Source organism: Abramis brama, assembly GCF_963993115.1.
Source record: "Abramis brama genome assembly, chromosome: 4".
NCBI lineage: Eukaryota > Metazoa > Chordata > Actinopteri > Cypriniformes > Leuciscidae > Abramis > Abramis brama.
In genome coordinates, this window is record NC_139966.1 from 2113590 (window position 1) to 2138363 (window position 24774).

Here is a 24774-nt window from a genome sequence, read left to right on the forward strand (position 1 = left end):
ACAGTTACATGTTAATATTGTGTGTATCCTCTTGCTAGAGAAGACCTATCCTCTGTAAGCTAGAGAAGATTAGCGTCATGTGCTAATAAGATTGTACCCTCTGTTGTAGACAGTAGAGAGAAGTTTTTAGTGTCTGTTTGTGTGGTAACAAAGCAACTCACAAAATGGTTAGAAGGAATACTAGGCTGATTCCCACAACAGAGAAAGGTGGATTAGCTAGCCCGTTATGGACAGACAATGAGTTTAAGTCTTTGTTAAGAGAGCACATGGACTCAATCGTGACTGAGAAAGTCAGATTGAATTTGACAAAGAAATTTGGCATTGATGCAGACAAAGTATGCTCAATTGAAGATTGTAAGAAATTATTGGGTGCATGTATCAGGAAGAAAAATGTGAAAGGTATTATCTTCTTTCACAGAGAATTTAGCTTATCTATTGCACAAGAACAAGCTCAGTGTATTGATAAGTTAAAAGAACAGAACAAACAATTGCAGACTCAAGTGTCCTGTCTTAAAAAGGTGGGCTGTAACAAAGCCTCAACCAAATGTCACTCAGAAAACCAACAGTCAGATGAAACTTATCCTGACTTACAGTTTTTCTATAGTATAGAGAACAGTGTCAATGCTGGATTGAAAGATGTTTATGCAGTTGAAGTGTGTGGAGCTAGACAAAAGGCTCAGAACCGGGAAAAAGGGGTTGATCCAGTTCGATCTGCAACCCCCATACTGCAGCCACAAGCAGTCAAAACATCTTTAGGTCCTAAAGATATAGAGAGACTATCCCAGAGCTTACCCTCAGCACGCACAAATTTTTCTGAATTTAGAAGAGCATTGATCAGTAAAATGCGACTTTATGACATGTCGTTGGCAGAAGTTACACAGCTGATATCACAAATTCTAACTGAATCTGAATTCAACAATTTTGAGTCGGCTGTTACTTCTGAACTACAACATGCCAGTAAAGGCGATTTGAGAGAAGGTGTTTTGAAAATCCTAAAGAATATCTTAGGACCCAAAATCAATTGGTCGAAAATTACCAATTGTGTACAGAAGAAGGGTGAAACTGTTTGTGAGTACACAGAACGATTCTGTCAGTCAGCTGCAGCGTACAGTGGAATTGCAGACACTCCAGAGAAGGTGTTAGGTGATAATGGCCCTTTGGTTCACACATGGTTTCATTGTCTTTTGCCAGAACACAGAAAGGCGTTGCCTTACTTAAACATCACATGGTGTACGAGAACCCTGCAAGACAACTTGGACAGTTTAGTTACTTGGGAAAGAGACTCTGATGTCAAAGAGAGAGTAAGAATTGCAGCAGTTTCTGTTATGGTCAACTCAGAGAAGCAAAAGAAACGCAAAAGTCCTAGAGAAGCCAGTTGTTCTTACTGTGGCAAGCACGGACATTTTGAAAAGAATGTAGAAAAAACAAAAATAACTTAAGACAAGTTAACAATGTTATGCAGCTTTTACTACATTTGTTTGCTACTTTGAAGCAACCCCTCCCCTCGTCATTGGACTCGTGGGTAAGCTTTTTGAGGTGTTAACCATTTGGGCTCACATTTGTACAGAGAGTCTGGCCACTCTCCATTGACAAGCGTTAACTTCCTTGAAGGCGGGAACTCTGTTGAAGTTTAAAACTATTGGATCTGCTCAGAGTCACTCTGGATCTGCCAAAACCAATCGCTAACATTTGGTCATGACGTATGACGACTCAAACTAGCGCACAACCTCAACGTCATCATTCTCAGCCACTCGCTCTGTTCGCTGATTGGACCGGTAAAAAATTGACCGGAGAAAACCAAAGAATACACCACAATCCCATATGTAGTACTGAAGGGAAATCAAATTGAGTGGAAGTACGTAGGAGGGCAGAGCCAGGCTAGCTCTCCACGCCGCTTCGCTAAATATAGGCGCCTAGTCTATTTTTGACGGACGCGCGTCCAAGTCGCACCGGAAATACAAAATAAAAGTCAAAAAACCCTGTCAATTTCAAAATAAACACCCTGTGCAGACTCCCAAACGTATTGAAAAACACGAAAAACACGTCGGACAGGCACATCACGTGGTCTCACGCATCCAGTCGCTCCGCTTCTGATATGCTCCCGGTGTGAGTTGGCACCGCGTGGAGGACGGAATAAAACCTTGTCGGAGCCGTAATGCGCCGCAGACGTGTGCAGTGTAAATGAGGGGTAACGGTGCGTGTCCACTGGCACGGTGCGAGCGGAGCGGAGCGAGCGTTTTCAATTCATTCCTATGGAAGTCGAGCTTCACGCTCGCGCAGTGCATTTTGGGATTGACAGCGGACCGGAGAAAGCGTTGAGAGCGACCGAGAGCGTCAAAAGGTTGGGCAGTTCTCGATTTTATGCAAATATCAAGCGAAAAACGCGGTCGGCAGCCAATTGCTGTGAGGTTCGGGATGTGACGTCTGTTTTGAGAGTTTAAAAATATGCAAATTGTGCCAGAGTTTATGCTGGATTTAATGCGTAAATCATTTTGTTTACAAATTAGACGCTTTGCAGTTTATATATGTTAAATATTTCATTTTGGATGTGTTCATTGTGATTATATTGGCTGGGTTTATAAAAGTTTATAAAATTGAAAGGATCTTTCCTTGGTGCATTTGGAAACAAAGCTTGTCTATTTCTAAATGTAATCGCGTGCATCGCTGATGATTATACTGTCCGTGTGTTGAAAAAAAACTTAGATTAAACACACTCGCAACAGACACACCCCAAAGCGGAGACATGACAGCGTTGCCAGCGGCACTGAGCAGACTTTTGCCGTTGAAGTGGACACACACCGTAAGGCCGGTGACACACTGGATGCGTGGCGTGAGCGTGGCGTTTCTGTTGCATGTCAGGTGCGTGGCAGCTGCGTCGCGTTTTCCATGTCTTTGCACACCAGAAACGTGTCTGACGCGGCGCTGCTGCTGCTAGGTGACATATGATAAGCCTCATTGGTGATATATTTGACATATGGGGAGAGAGTTGTGGAAGGCCTATATGTTAAACATAAATATAGCAGCAAAGACAACGTCGGCAGTGTTGACGGCAAAATAGGCTATAGAATATTTCATTCTGTATTGTTTTTTTTTAATGACATTTATATTTGCATTTATGTCAAAACCTAGACACTTTCAAACATCAAAATGACATTTATTAATATGTATTCGTGTCAAAATGACATATAAACATCTTTTCCTATTCTATTTTGCCTGGAAACGCTTCCAACACGCTTGCGTGTCGCGTGAAAAATAGGCGTCGGTTCTATTTCTAGCATGCACGCGTTTTTCGCCTGAGACGCGCATCTCACACAGGCAGTGTGCAAACTCTAACCTGTTAACATGGGAGCCGAAATAAAAACGGACACGCCACGCAGCTGAGACGCTCACGCCACGCAGCCAGTGTGTCACCGGCGGTTTCACACTGCACGCGTTAGCAGCGCATATTTTTTTCGGCGCCCATGTTAACATATTAGAGCATTCACACCGCACGCATAGGCGGCGCGGCAGCGCGTAGCAGGAGGAGAGCAGGAGCAGCAGTGCCGCGATCGTTTCGGCGCCGAGTCTATTTTTGCTGCGCCGCTTATGCTGAATTAAAGTGACAATGCTGTCAGGGATTCACAGATGAAACAGACAAGATGGTAAGTTCAATGCTTTAATTGCAGAGTGAAACGGAGTTGGATTCAAAAGGTGAGTAATCACAACACAGAGAATCAGAATATGCTGTAACAGTCCTTCTCTCTTTCTTTCTTGCAGATGATGATGATAGAAGATTGATGAAGATGGTTGACAGGCAGAAGGAAGGTGATGACGTCTCAGGTAAGTGAACGGGTAAGTGTTCCGGGAGTCTGTGAGTCATGAATTGACGTGTATAGACGAGACCAGACGAGGAGTGAAGGGAGAGTGCTGAATATAAAGGGTAAGACTGATGAGGGGGTGCAGGTGATGCTGATGATTAGTGATTGAGAGAGTGAGTGCAGGTGTGCGCCACTGAGGATTCTGGGGAATGTAGTGCACACACACAGGTGAAGGCAGATGAAGGGAGAAGAACATGAACATGACCGTGACATAACTCCCCCCTCCCGCAAGGCGCGTCCCGCGCCGTAAACGGCAGAGTACGGGAGGGGGGGTGGGCATCCTGGAGTCCGAGACTGGAGGATGAACAGGAAGACAGACTCCAGGATGGCTCAGGTGACCTAGGTGGAGCTGGCTGAGGAGGTGGCCACGGCAGTGCAGGCAGAGGAGGCGACCACGGCGGTGAGGACCCTTCGGGCGGCCATGGCGGTGAGGACCCTTCGGGCGGCCATGGCGGAGAGGACCCTTCGGGTGGCCATGGCGGGGACAACTTATAGCCCCCCCCCCCAAAATTTCATTGGGGAAATATCAGGCTTTAACACTGGACTGGATGAGGCAGGGGGCGAAAGCGGCTCTGGGCTGGACAGGACCAGTGACGAAGGCAGCTCTGGACTGGACAGGACCAGCGGCGAAGAGGACTCTGAGCTGGACAGGACCTGCGGCGAAGAGGGCTCAGAGCTGGACAGGACCAGCGGCGAAGAGGGCTCTGAGCTGGACTGGACCAGCGGCGAAGAGGGCTCTGAGCTGGACGGGACCAGCGACGAAGAGGGCTCTGAGCTGGACGGAACCAGTGGTGAAGAGGGCTCTGAGCTGGGCGAAACCAGAGGCAATGAGGGCTCTGAGCTGGGCGGAACCAGCGGCGAAGAGGGCTCTGAGCTGGGCGGAACCAGCGGCGAAGAGGGCTCTGTGCTGGGCGGCGATGAGGGCTCTGTGCTGGGCGGCGATGAGGGCTCTGTGCTGGGCGGCGATGAGGGCTCTGTGCTGGGCGGCGATGAGGGCTCTGTGCTGGGCGGCGATGAGGGCTCGGTGCTGGGCGGCGATGAGGGCTCGGTGCTGGGCGGCAGGACCAGCGGTGAAGGCTTTGTGCTGGGCGGCAGGACCAGCGGTGAAGGCTTTGTACTGGGCAGGACCAGCGGTGAAGGCTTTGTGCTGGGCAGGACCAGCGGTGAAGGCTTTGTGCTGGGCAGGAACCCAGCACAAAGCTCCAGGAGCTAGGTTTGGTGGCGAAGAGGGCTCTGAGCTGGACGGGACCAGCGGCGAAGAAGGCTCTGTGCTGGACGGGACCAGCGGTGAAGAAGGCTCTGTGCTGGACGGGACCAGCGGTGAAGGCTTTGTACTGGGCAGGACCAGCGGTGAAGGCTTTGTGCTGGGCAGGACCAGCGGTGAAGGCTTTGTGCTGGGCAGGACCAGCGGTGAAGGCTTTGTGCTGGGCAGGAACCCAGCACAAAGCTCCAGGAGCTAGGTTTGGTGGCGAAGAGGGCTCTGAGCTGGACGGGACCAGCGGCGAAGAAGGCTCTGTGCTGGACGGGACCAGCGGTGAAGGCTCCGTGCTGGACGGGACCAGTGGTGAAGGCTCTGTGCTGGACGGGACCAGCGGTGAAGGCTCCGTGCTGGACGGGACCAGTGGTGAAGGCTCTGTGCTGGACGGGACCAGCGGTGAAGAAGGCTCTGTGCTGGACGGGACCAGCGGTGAAGAGGGCTCTGTGCTGGACGGGACCAGCGGCGAAGAGGGCTTTGAGCTGGGCGGTACCAGCAGCGAAGAGGGTTCTGGGCTGGATGGAACCAGCTGTGAAGAGGGCTTTGTGCTGGACGGGACCAGCAAAGAGGGCTTTATGCTGGACGGGACCAGCGAAGAGGGCTTTGTGCTGGACGGGACCAGCGAAGAGGGCTTTGTGCTGGACGGGACCAGCGATGAAGAGGGCTTTGAAAACTCTGGCTCTGGCTCGGGGAGAACGACACTCACAGACTCTGGCGGGCAGGCGACTGGCTCTGGCTCTGGCTCTGGCGGGCAGGCGACTGGCTCTGGCTCTGGCTCTGGCTCTGGCTCTGGCGGGCAGGCGACTGGCTCTTCAGGGCCGATGAGAGGAGGTAGATCGCTAAAGTCATCAAACTCAGACATAAGCTTGGTTGGGCAGACGGTTGGCTCTGATTCGGCTTGAACGTGATGATCTGGCTGAACGATTTCAACGGAGAGGGAAGAACCGCACACCCACAGCGTGCGATCAACGAATTCCATGAATAACCGGTGGATATCGTCAAGCAGTAGTAATTGGGCGAGAGGATCCTCCAAACCACTCCAAAAATACATTTTAAGATCCTCTTCACTCCAACTCTGGTCTTGAAAAAGATCAAGATAACCCTCTGCATATTCCTCCAGTGATCGACCCATCTGAAAAAGGTTAGGATTTTCCGTAGGGCTCTGCATGTTGGTCTGGTCTTCTGTCAGGGATTCACAGATGAAACAGACAAGATGGTAAGTTCAATGCTTTAATTGCAGAGTGAAACGGAGTTGGATTCAAAAGGTGAGTAATCACAACACAGAGAATCAGAATATGCTTAGCTGAAATGTAACAGTCCTTCTCTCTTTCTTTCTTGCAGATGATGATGATAGAAGATTGATGAAGATGGTTGACAGGCAGAAGGAAGGTGATGACGTCTCAGGTAAGTGAACGGGTAAGTGTTCCTGGAGTCTGTGAGTCATGATTTGACGTGTATAGACGAGACCAGACGAGGAGTGAAGGGAGAGTGCTGAATATAAAGGGTAAGACTGATGAGGGGGTGCAGGTGATGCTGATGATTAGTGATTGAGAGAGTGAGTGCAGGTGTGCGCCACTGAGGATTCTGGGGAATGTAGTGCACACACACAGGTGAAGGCAGATGAAGGGAGAAGAACATGAACATGACCGTGACAAATGCATTGATCATGGCCAAAATACACCGCAGTTTTATCCAAAAAGCGCATTAATGATATCTATTGTGTTTTTAACAGTCTATCAAATGACCAACAGCAATTAAATAAGAAAACAAATGTCCAAAAACAAACTTGTTGCCCGAAAAATAAAAACAAAGATGAACCAAAAGTTATAAATGAAATTATTAATAAAATAAGTTTCTTGACAAGTCTTTTCTCTTAAATGTATTTGAAAATGAAATAAAGCAATGCCAACTTGTCCATTATAGAGTACTCTGTCTGACAAACGCTGCCAGTGTGAAAGCAAAACGCGCGTGTCCTGCTCCTGCTCACCATACGCACTGCTCCTGCGCTGCTTACGCTCTGCTAACGCATGCAGTGTGAAACCGGCGTTAGGCGTAGAGCGTCTTGAGCGCGAATTGAGCGTCTGGTGCATTAAGCGCGTTACGCGCAAATAATTTTATGTTATGCTTTTTGTGCATTCACGCGTTTGACGCGAATTCGCGTCTGCCGCCCGAGTTGAAAAATCTGAACTTCTGCGTCAATTCGCGCCGCGTTAACCAATCAGGAGCCTGCTTGCTGCTGTCACATGGTGAAGTGACAGTTTATAATGTTATTTTATGTTTGGCCTCAATAAATTATTTTGTAATATGACTAAAATGCACAACAAAGCAAATCTTTCACATAAAAACTCGATTTCAATATATGAGAGATACTCATTTTGTATTGAATGCTATTTATTCCATATCTATTCTAGATTATATGAAACATTATTAATTTAATGTAAAGACAACAAACACAATTTAGTGTATAAAAACAAAACAAAAATCACAGGACAGGTTTCACTTTTGGAGGCTTGCTCCATTTATTATCAAAACAAAAATAAATGACAGATTAGATGGGTGCGGGCGAGGGTGAACCTCGCGCCGGGCTGTAGAGCGCAGGCTCGTCAGGCAGCGACCACTCGAGGCCGAGGCCTATACGGCCTACGCTGTCCTCGTCAGCGTCCTCACCGTTAGGTCCACCAAACCTAGCTCCTGGAGCAAATTGTGAAACTCTTGAAACCCTCCGGAGGGTCTGGTGGACCCGAGTACAGCGACGATGTCCCCTACGCAGCTGTTTCTGCTTTCCAGAGCATATACGAGCGGTGACTCTCTCGATTAATGCTAATGCCAGATAAACATCTAAAAAAGATGGCCGCCGAACTTTCGAAACTTTCGCCTCCGGATTTCGCCTCTGACGCGCGTAAATTTCGCTTCAAACTTTTGCTTACGCGCGTCAATTTCGCTCGACGCGCGAATTAACACAAAGTGGTCAAGCGTATAACTAGACGCGGCAGGCGCGAATTTGACGCGCTATTCGCGTCCGGTGTGAACGCACAGTCACTCGTCCATTTGCGTAGAGATGTCATTTTATGATTTCCGTCATTTAAAAAAAAATATATATTTGTGTACCGGGTGGACCGGCCCACATTGGCCAGCGGAGAGACAGAGAAAAGTCCCGGTGCTCCAGATGGCCAGTCCGCCCCTGTGTGTATGAGAAAGTGTGTGTGTGTGTGTGTGTGTACATGTATGTATGTGTGTGTGTGAGTGTATGTGTAAAAGTGTGTTAGTGTGTATATAAGAGTGTGTGTGTGTGTCTGTGTGTGTGTGTGAGAAAGAGAGAGTGTGTGTGTGTGTGTGTGAGAGAGAGAGAGAGAGAGAGAGAGTGTGTGTGTGAGAGAGAGAGTGTGTGTGTGTGTGTGTGTGTGTGTGTGTGTGTGTGTGTGTGTGAGTGAGAGAGAGATAGTGTGTGTGTGTGTGTGTGTGTGTGAGAGAGCGTGTGTGTGTGTGTGAGTGAGAGAGAGAGTGTGTGTGTGTGTGTGTGTGTGTGTGAGAGAGAGAGAGAGAGTGTGTGTGTGTGTGTGTGTGAGTGTGTGTGTGTGTGTTTGAGAGAGAGATAGTGTGTGTGTGTGTGTGTACACAGTGAACAGTTCTAAAAATTGGACTTTAAACAGTATAATTTAATTATCTACAGCGTGATGTGTGTATGAATGCTGTACTCTGCCTTTGTATTGTCAGCAGAAAGTGAGAAGTCATGCCAAGGCAAAAGGCAGTAACTTCCACATTTTCAATATCTGGCTGCTGATCACCATCAACAAAATCATTATAGTGACACCTGTTTAAAATCTAGTGATCATGGCATTTATTGTGTATGATTTACAATTATTTATAGTGTTGTGTTGCTAGATTTTAATATGAAATCTTCTGATAAATCCCTTAAATTGGAACCTCTCCTAAATGATTTACATGTTTCAAAGGGAACTGACAGTGTCTCAAAGGTAACTGACAAAATTGAAATATCTATGGATGATCTTTTAGTTGCACGACTCCAGGAGGACCACGCCAGAGAACTTCATAAAGCTAAGAAAACGGAGAAGAGGAAGAAGAAGGACCCAACACCCACGGAGCGAGCTGACTTAACAAAGCCGACAAATTATGAGAATTCTCAGGCAAATGGAGAGATTGCATAAACTTATTTTTTAGTATTGTATAGGATTACTTAGTATTGTAAGGGGAGTTATGTTAGAGAATCAGTTTAAATGTCCTAATTGTGAAATATCCTGTTTACAGGAGAAGTTTGAATCACTTGATACAAACTTGCCCTGTGGAAATGTCTTATAGTTTAAATGTCATTGCTTGCAAAAGAAACTTGCAACGCTAGAAGCATGATCTCTCTGAGTGAGTTCAGTGGAACAACAGGTGTTAAGGCCATGCCTGCTTAGTTGACCTTTTAGCACGGTTTAAGAAGAAAGAAAGAGGCCTCCTCACAGTTAGTGATGAGGCGAGAAGCGGGCTGTGGTTTTAACACCTGCAGGCCAAGAAACGGTCAAAATGTATTATAGCGGCATATACTCAAAAAACAATCCAAAAGCCGCAGCAGGCTAAGACACGAGGAGATTATACTAAAGATGCGTCACACTAAAGCATTAAATCTGATCTTATCTTATATATATATATATATATATATATATATATATATATATATATATATATATATATATATATATATATATATACTCCGTTTCACCAGCAGAAAGAACAAACACCAATCACTTACTTTGGTAGATGCATTCCATCAGTCGAGTGAAGATACATCAAACAGCGCATAGTAACAAATAGCCTAGTGATGGTAGTAACGTCATTGACAGTGACGACGGTCAAAAGAAAGTTTTTCCCCATGCTCACCCTGCAGCCATGCTCCAAACAACCCGCCATGTCCCACAAGTGAACACACACGCTAATATACACACCACACCCCCTCACGGTGCCATAGTTACAAATGACGTCACACCGCGCGTGCACATACACAACAGTATAGAAGGAAAGAAGAAATATCACAAAAGACTAATCAAACCCAATGTATGGCTCCTACATTCCGGCCCCAATTATTTCATAGTAATAATTAACCACCACTATTACCTTGTGGGAGACAAACACCAATCAGAATATGAAGAATGAACTATTAGTCCTTTAAAGTCCAATAATAACAAAGTCCATTCAAACAGTACACCCCAAGATCTTCACTGTCCTTCTGCTTCCTGCAGAAGACAGACTTTGGTTATTGGTCTGTTCAGATAGCTAGTTTTAGTCTTAATCCATACACTTCGTACCAGTCCATTTTTGTCTAGAACAGTATCCACAATTCTTCCTGTAATCCAAGTATTGCGAGGTGCCATATCATCCACTAGTACCACCAGATCTCCTGAAACAAAGTTTCTTTTTACGGAATTCCACTTCTGGCGCTCCTGAAGTCCAGGAAGGTACTCCTTTACCCGGCGCTTTCAGAACAAATCCGACATGTACTGAACCTGTCTCCAGCGACGACAAGAATAAACATCCTCCTCCTTGAACAATCCTGGAGGCAATAACGGCCGTGATTTAAGCAAAAGCAGATGATTAGGAGTCAATGCCTCCAAATCTTGAGGATCTGTAGATGCTTTCGTTATTGGACGACTGTTAACAATCGCTTCAGCCTCACAAAATACCGTTGCCAAGCTTTCTTCGTCAAGGATCTGAGTCTTAAAGACAGAGTTCAGCACTCTACGAACTGATCGAATTAATCTTTCCCAAGCGCCTCCATGGTGTGATGCTGCTGGGGGATTGAAAACCCACTTAACACCCTTTTGCAACAGTACATCATTTATGAGGTTATGATTCAGATTCTCAGTAGCCTGCCTCAGTTCACGTTCGGCACCCACAAAATTAGTACCGTTGTCTGAACAAATTTCCAGGACTTGGCCACGTCTCGCTATAAACCTTCTCAAACCATTAATGAAGGAGTCCGTGTCTAAAGACGAAAGAACTTCAAGGTGTATGGCTCGTATTGCCAAGCATGTAAAAATTAGCCCATACCTCTTGATCACAGTTCTTCCACGTTTAACTTCAAATGGTCCAAAACAGTCCAACGTACCTAGACACGTAATTGTTCATTTAAATGCTGACAAATGCTGACAACTAACGTTAAACACTATGTTAACGCGTTAACTGTTTGTAACTAGCGATCCTATTTCATAAACAACATCATAACAGCAGTCTTGATAATCGATAACTTACCTTCACAGTCATGAATATAACTGGATATGTACAACTTAAATCCTTTTCCCCGTTTACTGGACAAAGCCTTGGAGTTTTCCTGAATAAGGCGGTGTACATCACTGATGTATGATTTTGCACAGTTGACCGTAAATGACTGAGCTGGCTTACCTAAACCAGGAAGTGGCCGTGCATATAGTCCATTGTGTGTTGTAGGTGTGTTGGTGCGTTAAAGGTTGTATCAGTGATTTCAGGCCCAAAAATAAATTATCACATTCATCTAATCTTTCCTAACGATCCGCTAGCTGCCCGCCCCATAAGCATGCCGTCAAAAAAACGCGTCTCTGTAGGCAGCCTAGGCTCTGAGATCTGCACACAAAAACAAATGGTTTCACCAACCACTCAAAACCAAAACAAATAGTGTTCCAACCAATCACCGACAGGGGGAGGGTGTTGTGAGGTTTTGAGCCAGCTTCTTCTTCAGCTCAGACTTCGTGCGCAGCCGTGCACAAGCACAAAACCTCACAACACCCTCCCCCTGTCTAAACCAGCACTATAGGAACTACTTGTGACGTTAGTGTACGCTGACTGAACGCACGAAAAACACCAGCACCTGCCATTTTTAAAACAGCTATGTAAACACACAGATTATATATTTACTTCAGATACTAACTATACAAACATGGAAAACAGTGACAGATGGGCCTCTAAACCTTTATGCTGAAGAGAAAATCCAACGCAACTTTGAGGGGACCAAGCCAAACATGATTATGTATTTCTGCTCAGCTAGCAACACTGGACATCATCCACACGGCATAGGCTAATAACTTTTTTTTCATATACTGTGTACTTTCTATAACAATTATATCTAATAACATGTTAAACAGTACTGTTAGACAGATCGCTAACTAATAAACACAGAGAATGCGAGCATTGTTTGTTCTGGCGTTCTCAGCGCCGTCAAAATAAAGGTCCGTCGCTCCGTCAAAATAAAAGTCACCGTGCTTGCGTCACTCCCTTACCCCTCCTACCAGTTCCTATGGCCACTTGGCCAGTTCGAAAGCTAACAGCAAAACTGAGTTTGGGGGAGAGTAGTTTAGAAGTGGACAGTTCCTAGAACTAAGTTCCTGTAACTACTTGGTCGGAAAGCGGCTTGTGTGTGTGAGTGCGTGAGTGTGTGTGAGAGAGAGAGAGAGAGAGAGAGAGAGAGAGAGAGAGAGAGAGAGAGTGTGTGTGTGTGTGTGTGTGTTAGAGCCCTGCACGGGCCTCAAATCTAGGCCCGAGCCCGGCCCTGGCCCGAGACGCTCAGGCCCTAGCCCGACCCGTGTCCGACAGCTCATCAGAATTATCAGCCCGAGTCCGACCCGAGCCCGTTTTTTTTGTTGTTGTTGTTGTTTTTTTCCACAGCGGCAGACTGCCATTAAAATATGTCCGTTTTGTTAGTTATGTTTCTTTTCTTTTCATTTCTTTATTAAGTTAATTTAGACAAAAAAAAATGACGACCAAGCAAGCCAGCCAACAGCAAGTAAAACATGTTTGATCAATTTAGCCTCTCAAATCAACGCTAATACTTTACTTAGCTACAATAAAATCCATAGATATAAAACACTTCAAGCATATCACACAGACAGTTAGTTAGTTTAATGTTTATTTATTAAACCACAGTGAGTAACATTTTTTGAAATAGTGAGGCAGGCTCAGACTGCTCGCAACAGCGCTCGCAAACGAAATGAGCAATAGTCAATCTAAACAAATTAAATTAAATAAAATAAATCAAAAACAAAAAAAAACCTTGCAGGTTATCTTACCTCAAAAATGCACCACAGAACATGGCCATTCTTTTTTCCAGTAGTTTCCAACAGTTAAACGAAAATAGAGCCCAATCAAACGAAAAGTTAGAACAGTCTCTTACAGAGCATCGTGGAGAAAAAGAATAGCATCCACAGTGGAAGATTTTAACCTCTGTTCTATCACTCGCGATTTTTCTCTTAATATTCTCCATTATTTGCACATGAGGTGAATCGTTGGTTCCGCTGACGGGAAACCTTCTGTGTGTGTGCGTGCGTGCGACTGTCATGTCAATCATATGTCAGTGTAATTATAAGATTATGAAAGTTATGAGGTTATTAAATGTCTTTCTATGTTTGTTTTTCTATCGTCAACGTCAACTTCTCATATTTTTTTTAATTAATGTCTAAACATATAAAAAGAAGGATAACCCAAAAAAGGCCCGAGGCCCGGCCCGCATGTGAACTATGACGTGAAAATTGGCCCGAAGCCCGGCCCTAGGGGCGTAAAAAAGTCGGGGCCCGTCGGGCCCGGGCTGAAATGCAGGGCTTTAGTGTGTGTGTGTGTGAGTGAGAGAGAGAGAGAGAGTGTGTGTGTGTGCTGTGTGTGTGTGTGTGTGTGTGTGAGAGAGAGAGAGAGAGAGAGAGAGATAGTGTGTGTGTGTGTGTCTGTGTGTGTGTGAGAGAGAGAGAGAGAGAGAGAGAGTGTGTGTGTGTGTGTGTGTGTGTGTGTGTGTGTAGACGTACATTTGTGTAGTCCAGCTGTAATCCTGATCTCTCCTCCATGATCCACACTACAAAACACACACAGTTAATCAGTAAAGACACACAACCAGACACACACTCACACACACAAACCGATACACTCCACACACTCACTCACACACAAACACACTCACACAATCTCTCTCTCAATTAAATTATATTCAATTCAGAAAACTTTATTGGCATGACAATTACATGTTGTATTGCGAACGCATTAAAACAACATGTACATCTATGTAGAGTAAAATAAAAATAATAATAAAACTAAATAAAAAAGATAATATTATATATATTAATGGGTAGATAAAGCAAAAAATATAATAACACAAATCAATAATAAAATAAAATAAATCAATAATAATAATAAAAAAGTATCATACAGAAATCATGTAATGACTGAACTTAGAAATTGAACATTATATACGTGTGTGTGTGTCTGATGGGGTGTGTGTTTTTGGGCTGTGAGTGAGTGTGTGTTTATTAGATGCTTGTTTCTGGTCATCCCTCAGGAGATGCTTCAAATCTTGCAGCTATAATGAATGGCTTCTTCACCAAGAATGAAACTGAGTTTTTGGGTTGGATTAAATTGGGGAAATATGTTATTAATATTTGGGCTAATAGTGGTCTCTGATATGTTGGTATTTCTGTGAGGAAGTGCAGCTCGGTCTCCGTCACTCCCAGAATGCAGTGCGAGAAGAGTCTGTACAGCGTCAGTGTTTTCCTGAGATTCACATCTCTCACTCTGCTCTCACACACACACACTCACACATTCTCTCTCTCACACTCACACGCACACATTCTCTCTCTCACACTCACACACTCTCACTTACTGTACACACACAAACACACACACATTCTCTCTCTCAAACTCACACTCTCACTCGCACACATACACACACACATTCTCTCTCTCACACTCACACACTCTCACGTCTCACTCACACACACACACATACACTGTCTTTCTCTCTCTCTCACACACACACAGACACTCTCTCACTCTCTCTCTCTCTCTCACACACACACACACACTCACACTCACTCACACACACACACACACACACACACTCAGATGAGACGTTACCATGACAAAGATGGCGCCTGAGTGTTTGGCCTGCCGTCTGTTGCTCTCGTGTTTTCTTCTCTGGTTGTCTGCTGTGTCTCTAACCTGCTGTACGCTTCTAGTCTACACACGTCAAGCGCTCCTGGGCATCTGCATCTCTGCTGTGGACTCATTCACAAACTCTAACACCTTGGACATGCACGGCCCCGTCTACAAATCTTACGAGTCGCTCCAAACGGTCATCTCGCAAGGTATCCGCCGGTGGCCGCTCAGCATCTCGCAGAGAGAGTGAAGGAGGAAACGAGGAATCCGCGGAGGATATATCGCGAAACTGAAGGCTACATTTGTTAACTCTCCTCGTCCGAGTGGACGCGGGGGTGGGATAATAACTATTTTAAATAACGACACTCAGTTACTAACGTAACCTCGGTTCTCTCTAGAGAGGTAACGAGTGTTGCGTAAGTATAGCTTACGCTACGGGAAAAGCTCCTTTTCTCGAGAATACTGAAGCAAAAAAATTATCCTTAAGTTTTCAACATGTAAAACGCATTTGCTGCAGCAGGCAGACCTAGGCGAGACAGCTCGCGCGCCCATTGGCTGCTCTGCAGCAACTGCTGCAACCTATCAGTGCGTCTGGCATGACTCCAGCGCCAATGGGAAGCCTTCCCCGCGCTACGTCATGACCCGCCAGAATGGGTGTGGCCTAAGCCTATATATTTCCATCGCCCAGGTTGCACTATGATTTCAGTCGACTGGAAGCAAAACCATAATGAGCACAAGCACGGCAGCGTACGCAACACTCGTTCCCTCTCTAGAGAGAACCGAGGTTACATTTGTAACCGAGAGTCGTTCTCTTACGAGAGTACTCTCGTGTTGCGTAAGTTTAGCTTACGCTACGGGAACCCCATGCGTGCGAAATTCCAACACTAATGTCCCAAGGCAGTATACCCGGGGCTCATGTAAAGTGGAATAAACGCGAAAGCGGCAGAACGGGGAGGGGTGACTCGGTATTGTGAGATAGGTGCGCACACATATATACAGTTAAGGCAGTACATCAACCTTGAAACTGCATAAGCCCACAGGACGTTGCAGCATATCAACAGTCTAATCAAACCGAGTTGGGTAGATAATGGTAATATGGCATAATCAGACTGAGAACAGCCTGGCCTGTAAGGCAGGCACTTCTAGGTTATAAAACCTTATAAATGTAGACAGTGAGGCCCAGCCTGCTGCCATACAGATGTCATGAAGTGAGACCCCACTTGTCCATGCCCACGACAAGGCCATGCTTCTAGTCGAGTGGGCTCTAACCCCCAAGGGGCAATCCAGGCCCTTGGACGCATAGCTGACGCGATAGCGTCTACTATCCATCTGGACAGGGTCTGTTTCGAGATGGCTAGCCCTCTGACGTGGCCACCGAACAAAACGAAAAGCTGCTCCGTTTGCCTATAGGCAGCAGAGCGCTGCACATAAATCCTTAAAGCCCTCACTGGGCAAAGGAGGTTAAGCCCAGCCTCACTGTCGGACGCAGGGAGGGCCGAAAGGGAAAAAACTTGTGCTCTAAATGGAGTCGCAAGCACCTTCGGGACGTAACCATGCCTTGGTTTGAGGATGACCTTAGAGTCATTAGGCCCAAATTCCAGGCATGTAGCGCTCACTGAGAGCGCGTGTAGGTCACCCACCCGTTTTACTGAGGCTAGAGCCAGCAGAAAAGCAGTTTTGAAGGACAGGTACTTTAGCTCCACCGCGTGTAATGGTTAGAATGGTCCATCTTTCATGGCCTCTAGGATCGTGGAAAGGTCCCAAGCTGGAACCGAGGGTGGCCGAGGAGGGTTCAGCCTCCTAGCCCCCCTGAGGAAACGGATTATGAGGTCATTCTTTCCCAGCGACTGGCCATTCACAGGCTTTGTAAAAGCCGCTATAGCCGCCACATACACCTTGAGCGTGGATGCGGTTCTCCTGCCATCCCACAGCTCTTGCAGGTAAGAAAGCACCACCGTTACCTCACAATCTAGCGGGTTTAAGTCATGAGCTGAGCACCATTCAGCGAACACTGACCATTTGGACGCATAGAGCCGTCTAGTAGACGGAGCTCTAGCCTGTGTGATTGTGTTCAGCACTCCCTCCGGGAGGTGAAATGATGATAGTTGATCGCCCACACATGTAGGGCCCACAGCTCGGGGTACGGGTGCCAAACTGCGCCCTGGGCCTGGGACAACAGGTCCTTCCTCAGCGGAATCGGCAATGGAGCTGTGTTCCCCAGTTCCATCAGTTCTGGGAACCAAACTTGATTCTCCCATAGCGGGGCTACCAGGAGTATTGACCATTTGCTCTCCCTGACTCGCTTGATTACCTGTGGTAACAAGGCGGCCGGGGGAAACGCATAGAGAGGGCGACTGGGCCAGTTTTGGGCCAGCGCGTCTCTTTCTTTTGAAAAGAACATCGGGCAGTGAGCGTTGGTTTGCGACGCGAACAGGTCTACCTCTGTTCTGCCGAAAATGTCCCAGATATTTTGCACCGACATGGGATGCAGAGACCACTCCCCTGGGGAAAGCTTGGCCCTGGATGACATATCTGGGCCACGTTCAGGACACCCGGCACATGAGCAGCTTTCAGCGAGCGCAAGTTGTGCTGGCCCCATATAAGGAGGCGTCTTGCTATTGCAAGAAGGTTCCGGGACTTGAGGCCGCCCTGGTGATTTATATAGGACACCACTGACGTGTTGTCTGTTCTGACCAGAACATGGTGGTTCCTTAACACGGGGAGGAAAAACTGAAGAGCGTTTTTGACCGCTTTCATCTCTAGACAGTTTATGTGTAGACGCTTCTCCGCGTCTGACCACAAGCCCATGGAAGGTCTCCCTTCGTAAAGGGCGCCCCAACCCGTGTTGGAAGCATCTGTCGAGACTACTTTGATTTGTGAGGCGGCGCCCACGTTCACGCCAGCCTGGTACCAGCCGGTTCCCATCCACGGTTTCAGAGCTGCTGCGCATGTTTGATTCACCGTGAGACGAAGCAAACCTGATGTCCACGCTCGCACTGCTACACGCCGTCTCAGCCACAGCTGAAAGGGGCGCATGTGTAGCAGACCCAGTCGCAGCACCGTCGAGGCTGAGGCCATGAGACCCATCATCCTTCCCTACAGTGAATGTCGCTGCAAGGCGCTGGATCGTTGCCACGCGTTCTTGCGTCAGGCGCGCCACCATAGACCTGGAGTCCAACTCTATCCCCAGAAAGGATATTTCCTGGCTGGGGGATAGAATACTCTTGGCCCAGTTGACTCTGAGACCCAGCTGATCCAGATGGGCCAGCAGTAATGTCTTGTGTAACACCAGTTCCTCCTTCGACTGAGCTAAAATTAGCCAGTCGTCCAGATAGTTCAGGACTCAAACGCCCCGTCGTCTGAGGGGAGCGAGCGCCGCGTCCATGTACTTCGTAAATGTACGAGGTGCTAAAGACAGGCCGAATGGAAGGACGGTGTACTGATAAGCCCGGCCCTCGAAGGCGAATCTCAAGAATGGCCTGTGACGGGCTGCTATTTGGATCTGAAAATAGGCGTCTTTCAGATCCACTGATATAAACCAGTCCCCCGGTCGAATTCGAGTGAGGATTTGTCTGGTTGTGATCATTTTGAACGAGCGTATCATCAGCGCTTTGTTCAAATGTCTGAGATCTAGTATAGGGCGGAGCCCGCCGTCCTTCTTTGGTACTAAGAAGTAACGGCTGTAAAACCCTGACTCGCTCTCGGCCAAGGGGACGTTTTCCACCGCCCCTTTTCTCAGCAAATTAGCTATCTCGGTGCGAAGTAGGTGTGCTACTTCCTGATTCACCGAGGTTTTGACCCGGGCTGTGAAGCACGGCGGTCTGCGAGCGAATTGTAGCGAGTAACCCTGTTTCACTGTCTTTAGCACCCAATTTGAGACCCCTGGGATCCGGTTGCACGTATTCGGGGACCTGGAGACCCAGCCATGATGACATACTTCGTTCACCATGTTCGTTTTGAATGGGGCAGACGGCACTTCGTGTGGTGGCTCTGTAACTGGCACCCCGGCCGTAGAAACGGGGAGATGTTGTATTACAGACACAGCTGTGTGGGCGCGCAGCGTGAGGCACAGAGTGCTTTTCACAAAGTGTGTGCGCTGAGAGGCAAACACGTGATCTGCACTTAAAACACTGCAAGCTCGAGCTGGGTTCATACACTGAGACGTTATGAGTGTGCGTAGCGCAGATACAGTCGTTTTCATGGGCAGGGGTGAGCGCTGTACAGCGGGCACATTTCCTACACTTAAAACATGAACGGCATGAGCCGGTTTGACTGGTATGGACCCTGTGGTGGTGTGAGACACTGCGTGGGTAGTACTTGTGTTTAGGGGTGATCACTGGGTAGTGGGCACTTTTCCTACACTTAGTGGTCGAGCGGCCTGAGCCAGCTTTATTGTTTTCGACCCTGGATGAGTGTGACACACAGAGAGGGTAGTGTTTGTGTTCGGCCTGAGCTGGAATATGACCAGACATAATGCTCTTTTTGAGATTTATGTGGGTCGCCGTAAAAACGGCGTTTGTGTGCAGGCGAGCGAGTTGAGGAACTGACTCGTTGGCTGCTGAATACACTCTTCGAATCGCCTCTGTTGAGGGAACTGAGAGAGCGGGTCGCGCTGATTTCGATGGCGTTCCGGCCGCAGCCGGACTTAACCATCGGCACTTTCCTAGGGGGGCTAGGAAGACTTAGGAGGCTCGAAGCTAGGCACAAGCCTGGGTCCCTTGGCAGGAGGCGGTCTGCGGTGAACACGAGCGCTAACGTACATCCCGGGCCTGGCGTTGTTGCAGGGTGGGTGGAGGAGGCAGTGGGGGCGCTGTTCTTCGAGCAGGCGGCTGCTTCTTAGCGCGGCCTTGCCGCGGAACTGGAACGCCGCGGCAAAAAGTGTCTCATAGCTTGAGACGTTTTCTGCACCTCTGAGAATCGCTCCGCGAAGCCCTTCACCGAGGGACCAAAGAGACCGGCTGGAGAAACGGGAGCGTCTAGAAAGGTGGCACGGTCGGACTCAGATATGTCGGACAGTGTTAGCCACAGGTGACGCTCTGTGACGTGAGGGAGGCCATGTTGCGGCCAATGGCCTGGGCGGCGGCTTTAGTAGCTCTGAGAACTAAGTCCGTTGCGCTCCTTAAGTCCGTCACACACTCCTTCATTGGTCCAGCCTCGTCCAGTGAACGGAGGAGGTTGGCCTGATGAATCTGCAGAACAGCCATGGCGTGCAGTGCAGATGCAGCTTGACCGGCGTCAGCGTAGGCGCGGCCGATCAAAGCTGAAGTGGTCCGGCAGGCTTTAGTAGGTAGAATCGACTTGGCCCGCAATCCCGCAGAGGGCGGACACAAGTGCGTCGCTATGGCTTCCTCCACCGGAGGAACAGAGAGATATCCCGTCTTTCACGGCGTCGACCACGGAGAGCGTAAAAGAGACAGAGGACCTCAGCCTGGCTGAGTACGGAGCTCCCCATGACCTGGAGAGCTCATCGTGCAGCTCGGGGAGGAAGGGAGCGGGCCTCGAAACAGGTGCAGAGCAGCGTCCTGGCAGAAAACAGCCATCCAACCTGTTGGGCGCGGCCTCCTCGGGCGTAGTCCAGTCAAGGCCGAGGTCCTCGACGGCCTTCGTGAGGAGGCGGAGAAGCTCAGCGTCAACGGAAGCCCTCACGCTGGACTCCTGAGTCGACGGGGGGGGGGGTCAGGGATGGAACCCGACCATGCCTCGCTCCCGGACGCGAGGAGAGAGCAGATGTCGTCCTCCACGACATCCCCCTCCATCCCCTAGACCGCCGCAGGGCGCTGGCCGTCAAGGAAGGAGACGGGGGACTCAGAGAAAGAGGCTCGCGGGGATTTCTCCTTCATCGAAGGTTCTGGCGGCGCTTCTTACGGCTCGGCCCAACAGAAGGCATGGGAGAAGCAGACTTGATGGCGAACAAAGCCTGTCGAGCCCGCAGGGTCGAGAGAGGCAATGACTCGCATTCCTGGCAGCCGCCATCGGCGAGCGCGTGGTCTGCGTGTTCCTTCCCCAGGCAGGAAGCGCACATCACGTGGCGGTCCCCGTCGCTCACGAACTGCAGAACGTAGGAGGCATTTAGAAATGCCTGGCTCTTTTAGAGAGAGAAACGTGTGTGTCGCAGCGGCGAACACACACGGAGCAGTAAAGGATATAAGCGCCGGATAGCGTAGCAGGTATGGCGAGTGAAGGCGGCGAACATCCAGCCGGTGTCCTCAGAACTCGAGCTCGTCCCGCTGATAGTGCCTTTCAACGATGCAGCTTCTTCTCTCAGAGATCCAGCGAAGTGAAGTCACTCGCTGAAGGAGACGAAAATCATAGTGCAACCTGGGCGATGGGTATTTATAGGCCCTTGGCCACACCCATTCTGGCGGGTCATGACGTAGCGCAGGGAAGGCTTCCTATTGGCGCTGGAGTCATGCTAGACGCACTGATAGGTTGCAGCAGTTGCTGCAGAGCAGCCAAGGGGCACGCGAGCTGTCTCACCTATGTTTGCCTGCTGCAGCAAATGCATTTTACATGTTGAAAAATTAAGGATAATTTTTTTGCTTCAGTATTCTCGAGAAAAGGAGCTTTTCCCGTAGCGTAAGTTACGCAACACGAGAGTACTCTCGTAAGAGAACTCTCTCTCCTCACGCTCCCGGTTTGTCCCTGTAATGGACTTCTCCAGCTTTGAAGATCAGCTTCTCCACCTAGACTGGAATGGTCCTTTCTATTTAGGCCCTCCACATTCTACTAAGGATTTTATACAGTAATTTACTGAACTTATCGTCAGTATTGCCACAAATTATGATCGCTTCCTACTGGTGGGCGATTTTAATATTCATGTTTGCTTGAATATTTTGAATATTAATATTAATATTTTGCTTGAATATTTTTGCTTGTCGCGGGAGTTTCTTAGTCTAATAGATGCTTTTGATCTATCACAGTGGATCAAAGACTCTACTCATATTCAGGGCCACACGTTGGATCTTGTACTATCTTACAGGCTCGATGTCACTGATATTGTGTTCTCAGGTTTTCTGCTCTCCGATCATAAGTCTATTTTATTCTCACTGTCTCTTCCAGAGCTCTCTCAACTCACTATTGCACCTGTTACATTGTACCACCTTCGATTTGTGCTTTGCTGAACTATACTCACACTTGCACTTGGATCAACCATTATCTGACCTGGATGCAGATCAACATCTTAGCCTTTAAAATTCTCCCTGTCTTAAGGTAGCAAATGTGACTGCTCCCCTTAAGCCTCACAAGTGCAAACCAAAATCTGAACTGTGGCAAAACTCTGACACTCGTCACCAAAGACTAATTTGTAGAAACTCAGAACGCAAATGGAAAAGGGACAGGCTACTTGTCTCATTCCAAATGTTCAAAGACTCATCATCATACCAGAATGCTGCCAAGTCTGTGAAAGCTGCTTATTTTTCTAACTTAACCCCCTGAGGTCGGCGGTATCGCCGGCGATACCAGCTCGCTTTTTTTTTATCAGTGTAAAAGAAACTCATAAATACTCTGTTGACTTTGATTTTCCATAGGAGTTTCATACATCAATCTATTATGTTAAATGTGTATTATTTTTGTGTATACTCACAATAAAAACAAAGTGTTGTGCTTTTCGCCAAATAAAGAAAAATAAACACGAAGCGAGTTCTGCCTTCTCTCTGCCAGTGAAGTCCATTCTGAAACGCGTCCAAAAATGAACCATAACTCAGTGAATACTTCTCACACAGACACGTGAGATATGTCTTTATGAAGCTTGAAATCTCTTCTTTTAGATGAAGTAATTTATATAAAAAACAAATGTTTTCAACTCATGTAATCCGTTTGAAAGCAAGGAGAGGTACCGTTTTTCCTTCTTCCTTCATTATCTCTATAATGAGCTGAGGCCGCCCCGCCCCCGGCGCTATTCACATGGTAAATAGTTTAGGTGATCTTCGCACCCGGCTCCTCCCGATCAATGCCATAAAAACACAGTTTCTTCATCAGACTTACTGATAGTTCATCGCGCTTCGAGGATGGCACGTTACTCCGGTAAAGACGCCCTTCAGATGATTCTGGACAGCGAGGAAGAATGCACCTTTTCCTCAGAGGAAGATTGTAACTCGGACGACAAACGGCAGCATTTTCAAGAGCGAATTGATCCCGCCGATCGGTAAGTTTTACTGTTATATAATTATTTTTCTGATAATATAGAACTCATATGAATTTTCAGACTATATCTGCTTAGTTTTGGCTAGCTTTTGGCATCTTACAGGAAAGATTGCCTTACAATATCCCTAAAATTCGTGTATATGCTCAAGTGTAAACTTTTTCAATGTGATAGGCTATTACTCTCTAAACATATTTGTATATTAAATATATTTCACTCAGTTTTGACTAGCTTATAACACTGCTTATCATGCTTCAATACTGCCTTATGCACAGGTGTTTGTGAATACAGGTGTAAATGTTTGAAATGTAGTGATGTGTCGTTCGCGAACGATCCGTTCATTGCGTGCGTCACTAAATGCGTGCGGTCTAAATGGCTCATCAACAGATACTCGCGGCGATATTTCTCTGTTCTATGGACCATCAACAGATATATACATAGATTGTGCGTCCATAACAATTAATTGCCCATCAGTTTACTTTGGATAATGTATGCTAACAGTTTTTTTTTGTTGTTGTTGTTTTTTAGGAATGTGGCTGCAGCTCTCCTTCTCCAGCACCTCGCAAAGGGGCACACAGTTCAGTTCTCAGTGTGATGGAGAATCTTCCCGAGTAAGTCCACAGACGTAATATTTACAGATGAAATATAATTGTTTACATCATCATAATATAAAAGTACATATTCTTGTGTGATATTACAAAAACTGTTGTCTTTTTTTATCCATGGCCATTAGTGATCGATAATGATAATAATACAGTGTCTTTGATTGTGTTATCAGTATGCTCACAGTGTGTTTTGTTTTGTTTTTTACAGATGTGGCAATGAACTTGTCCAAGCACCTGTCCCGAAGAGAGCCAAGGCTAACCAGCAGGCAAGCAACAGGCAGTCCACTCTGGCATGGAAAACAGAGACTGATGTTGACATGGTTCCACAGACTGTGCGATTCCGTCCTGCACGGGAAACTGGACCGCAACTGAGCCCTGTAGACTCACATTCGCCCATGAGTCTATTCAAACAATTTTTTTCAGAAAGTGCTCCACATAGAGGAATTACAATAAAACAGATTGAAAAACAAAAACTTTGAATCTCCTCTACTTCTTTCAGGCTCCTTCACTTGATGGCCCATTAGCCAGTGGGGGGGGGTGTCTGTCACACCCCTGGTCTGAATCTCATTAATATTGATAGGCCATTACCACTCCCACGCATAAACCTCTTCTGACAAAAAAACTGTTTTGCAAAGTGTAAATCAATGTATTGTGTTATGTGAACGATAAGGCAGGATGATTTTCACATCATTTTGAAGCCAGAACTCGAAGCGACGACCATCCATTAGTAAAAAGTCTTATTGACACATATTTATTATGAGTTTTGTGGTCTTATTTCAGCAACTTTCATTTTTATTTTTTCCAATAACCACGCATAAACATTATTCTCTTAAAAATTCAAAAATATACATGCATGGTGATCACATATTTTGGTAGCCCTGTTTGTGCTATATAGAGTGAATTTACAACCTTTGCCATTAACATGTTTATAAATAACTGAAAAAAGCACAAATGTCAGAGCATGTCAGAACACCTCCAGGACCCAGAAAACAGCTCAGACTCCAGAGGGTTAATTGACTCAAATCACTCTAA

At 47.0% G+C, this 24774-nt stretch overlaps 1 protein-coding gene across 1 annotated transcript in view; it reads right to left on the bottom strand.

Annotated features, from left to right (window-relative positions):
- LOC311081536 (NACHT, LRR and PYD domains-containing protein 3-like) overlaps nt 1-24774 on the bottom strand; it is a 102832-nt gene that overhangs the window by 24946 nt on the left and 53112 nt on the right. The window contains exon 10 of the mRNA XM_084112081.1: nt 13875-13921. Coding sequence (XP_083968207.1) covers nt 13875-13921 — 47 coding nt within the window. The remainder of the gene's footprint in view (nt 1-13874; nt 13922-24774) is intronic.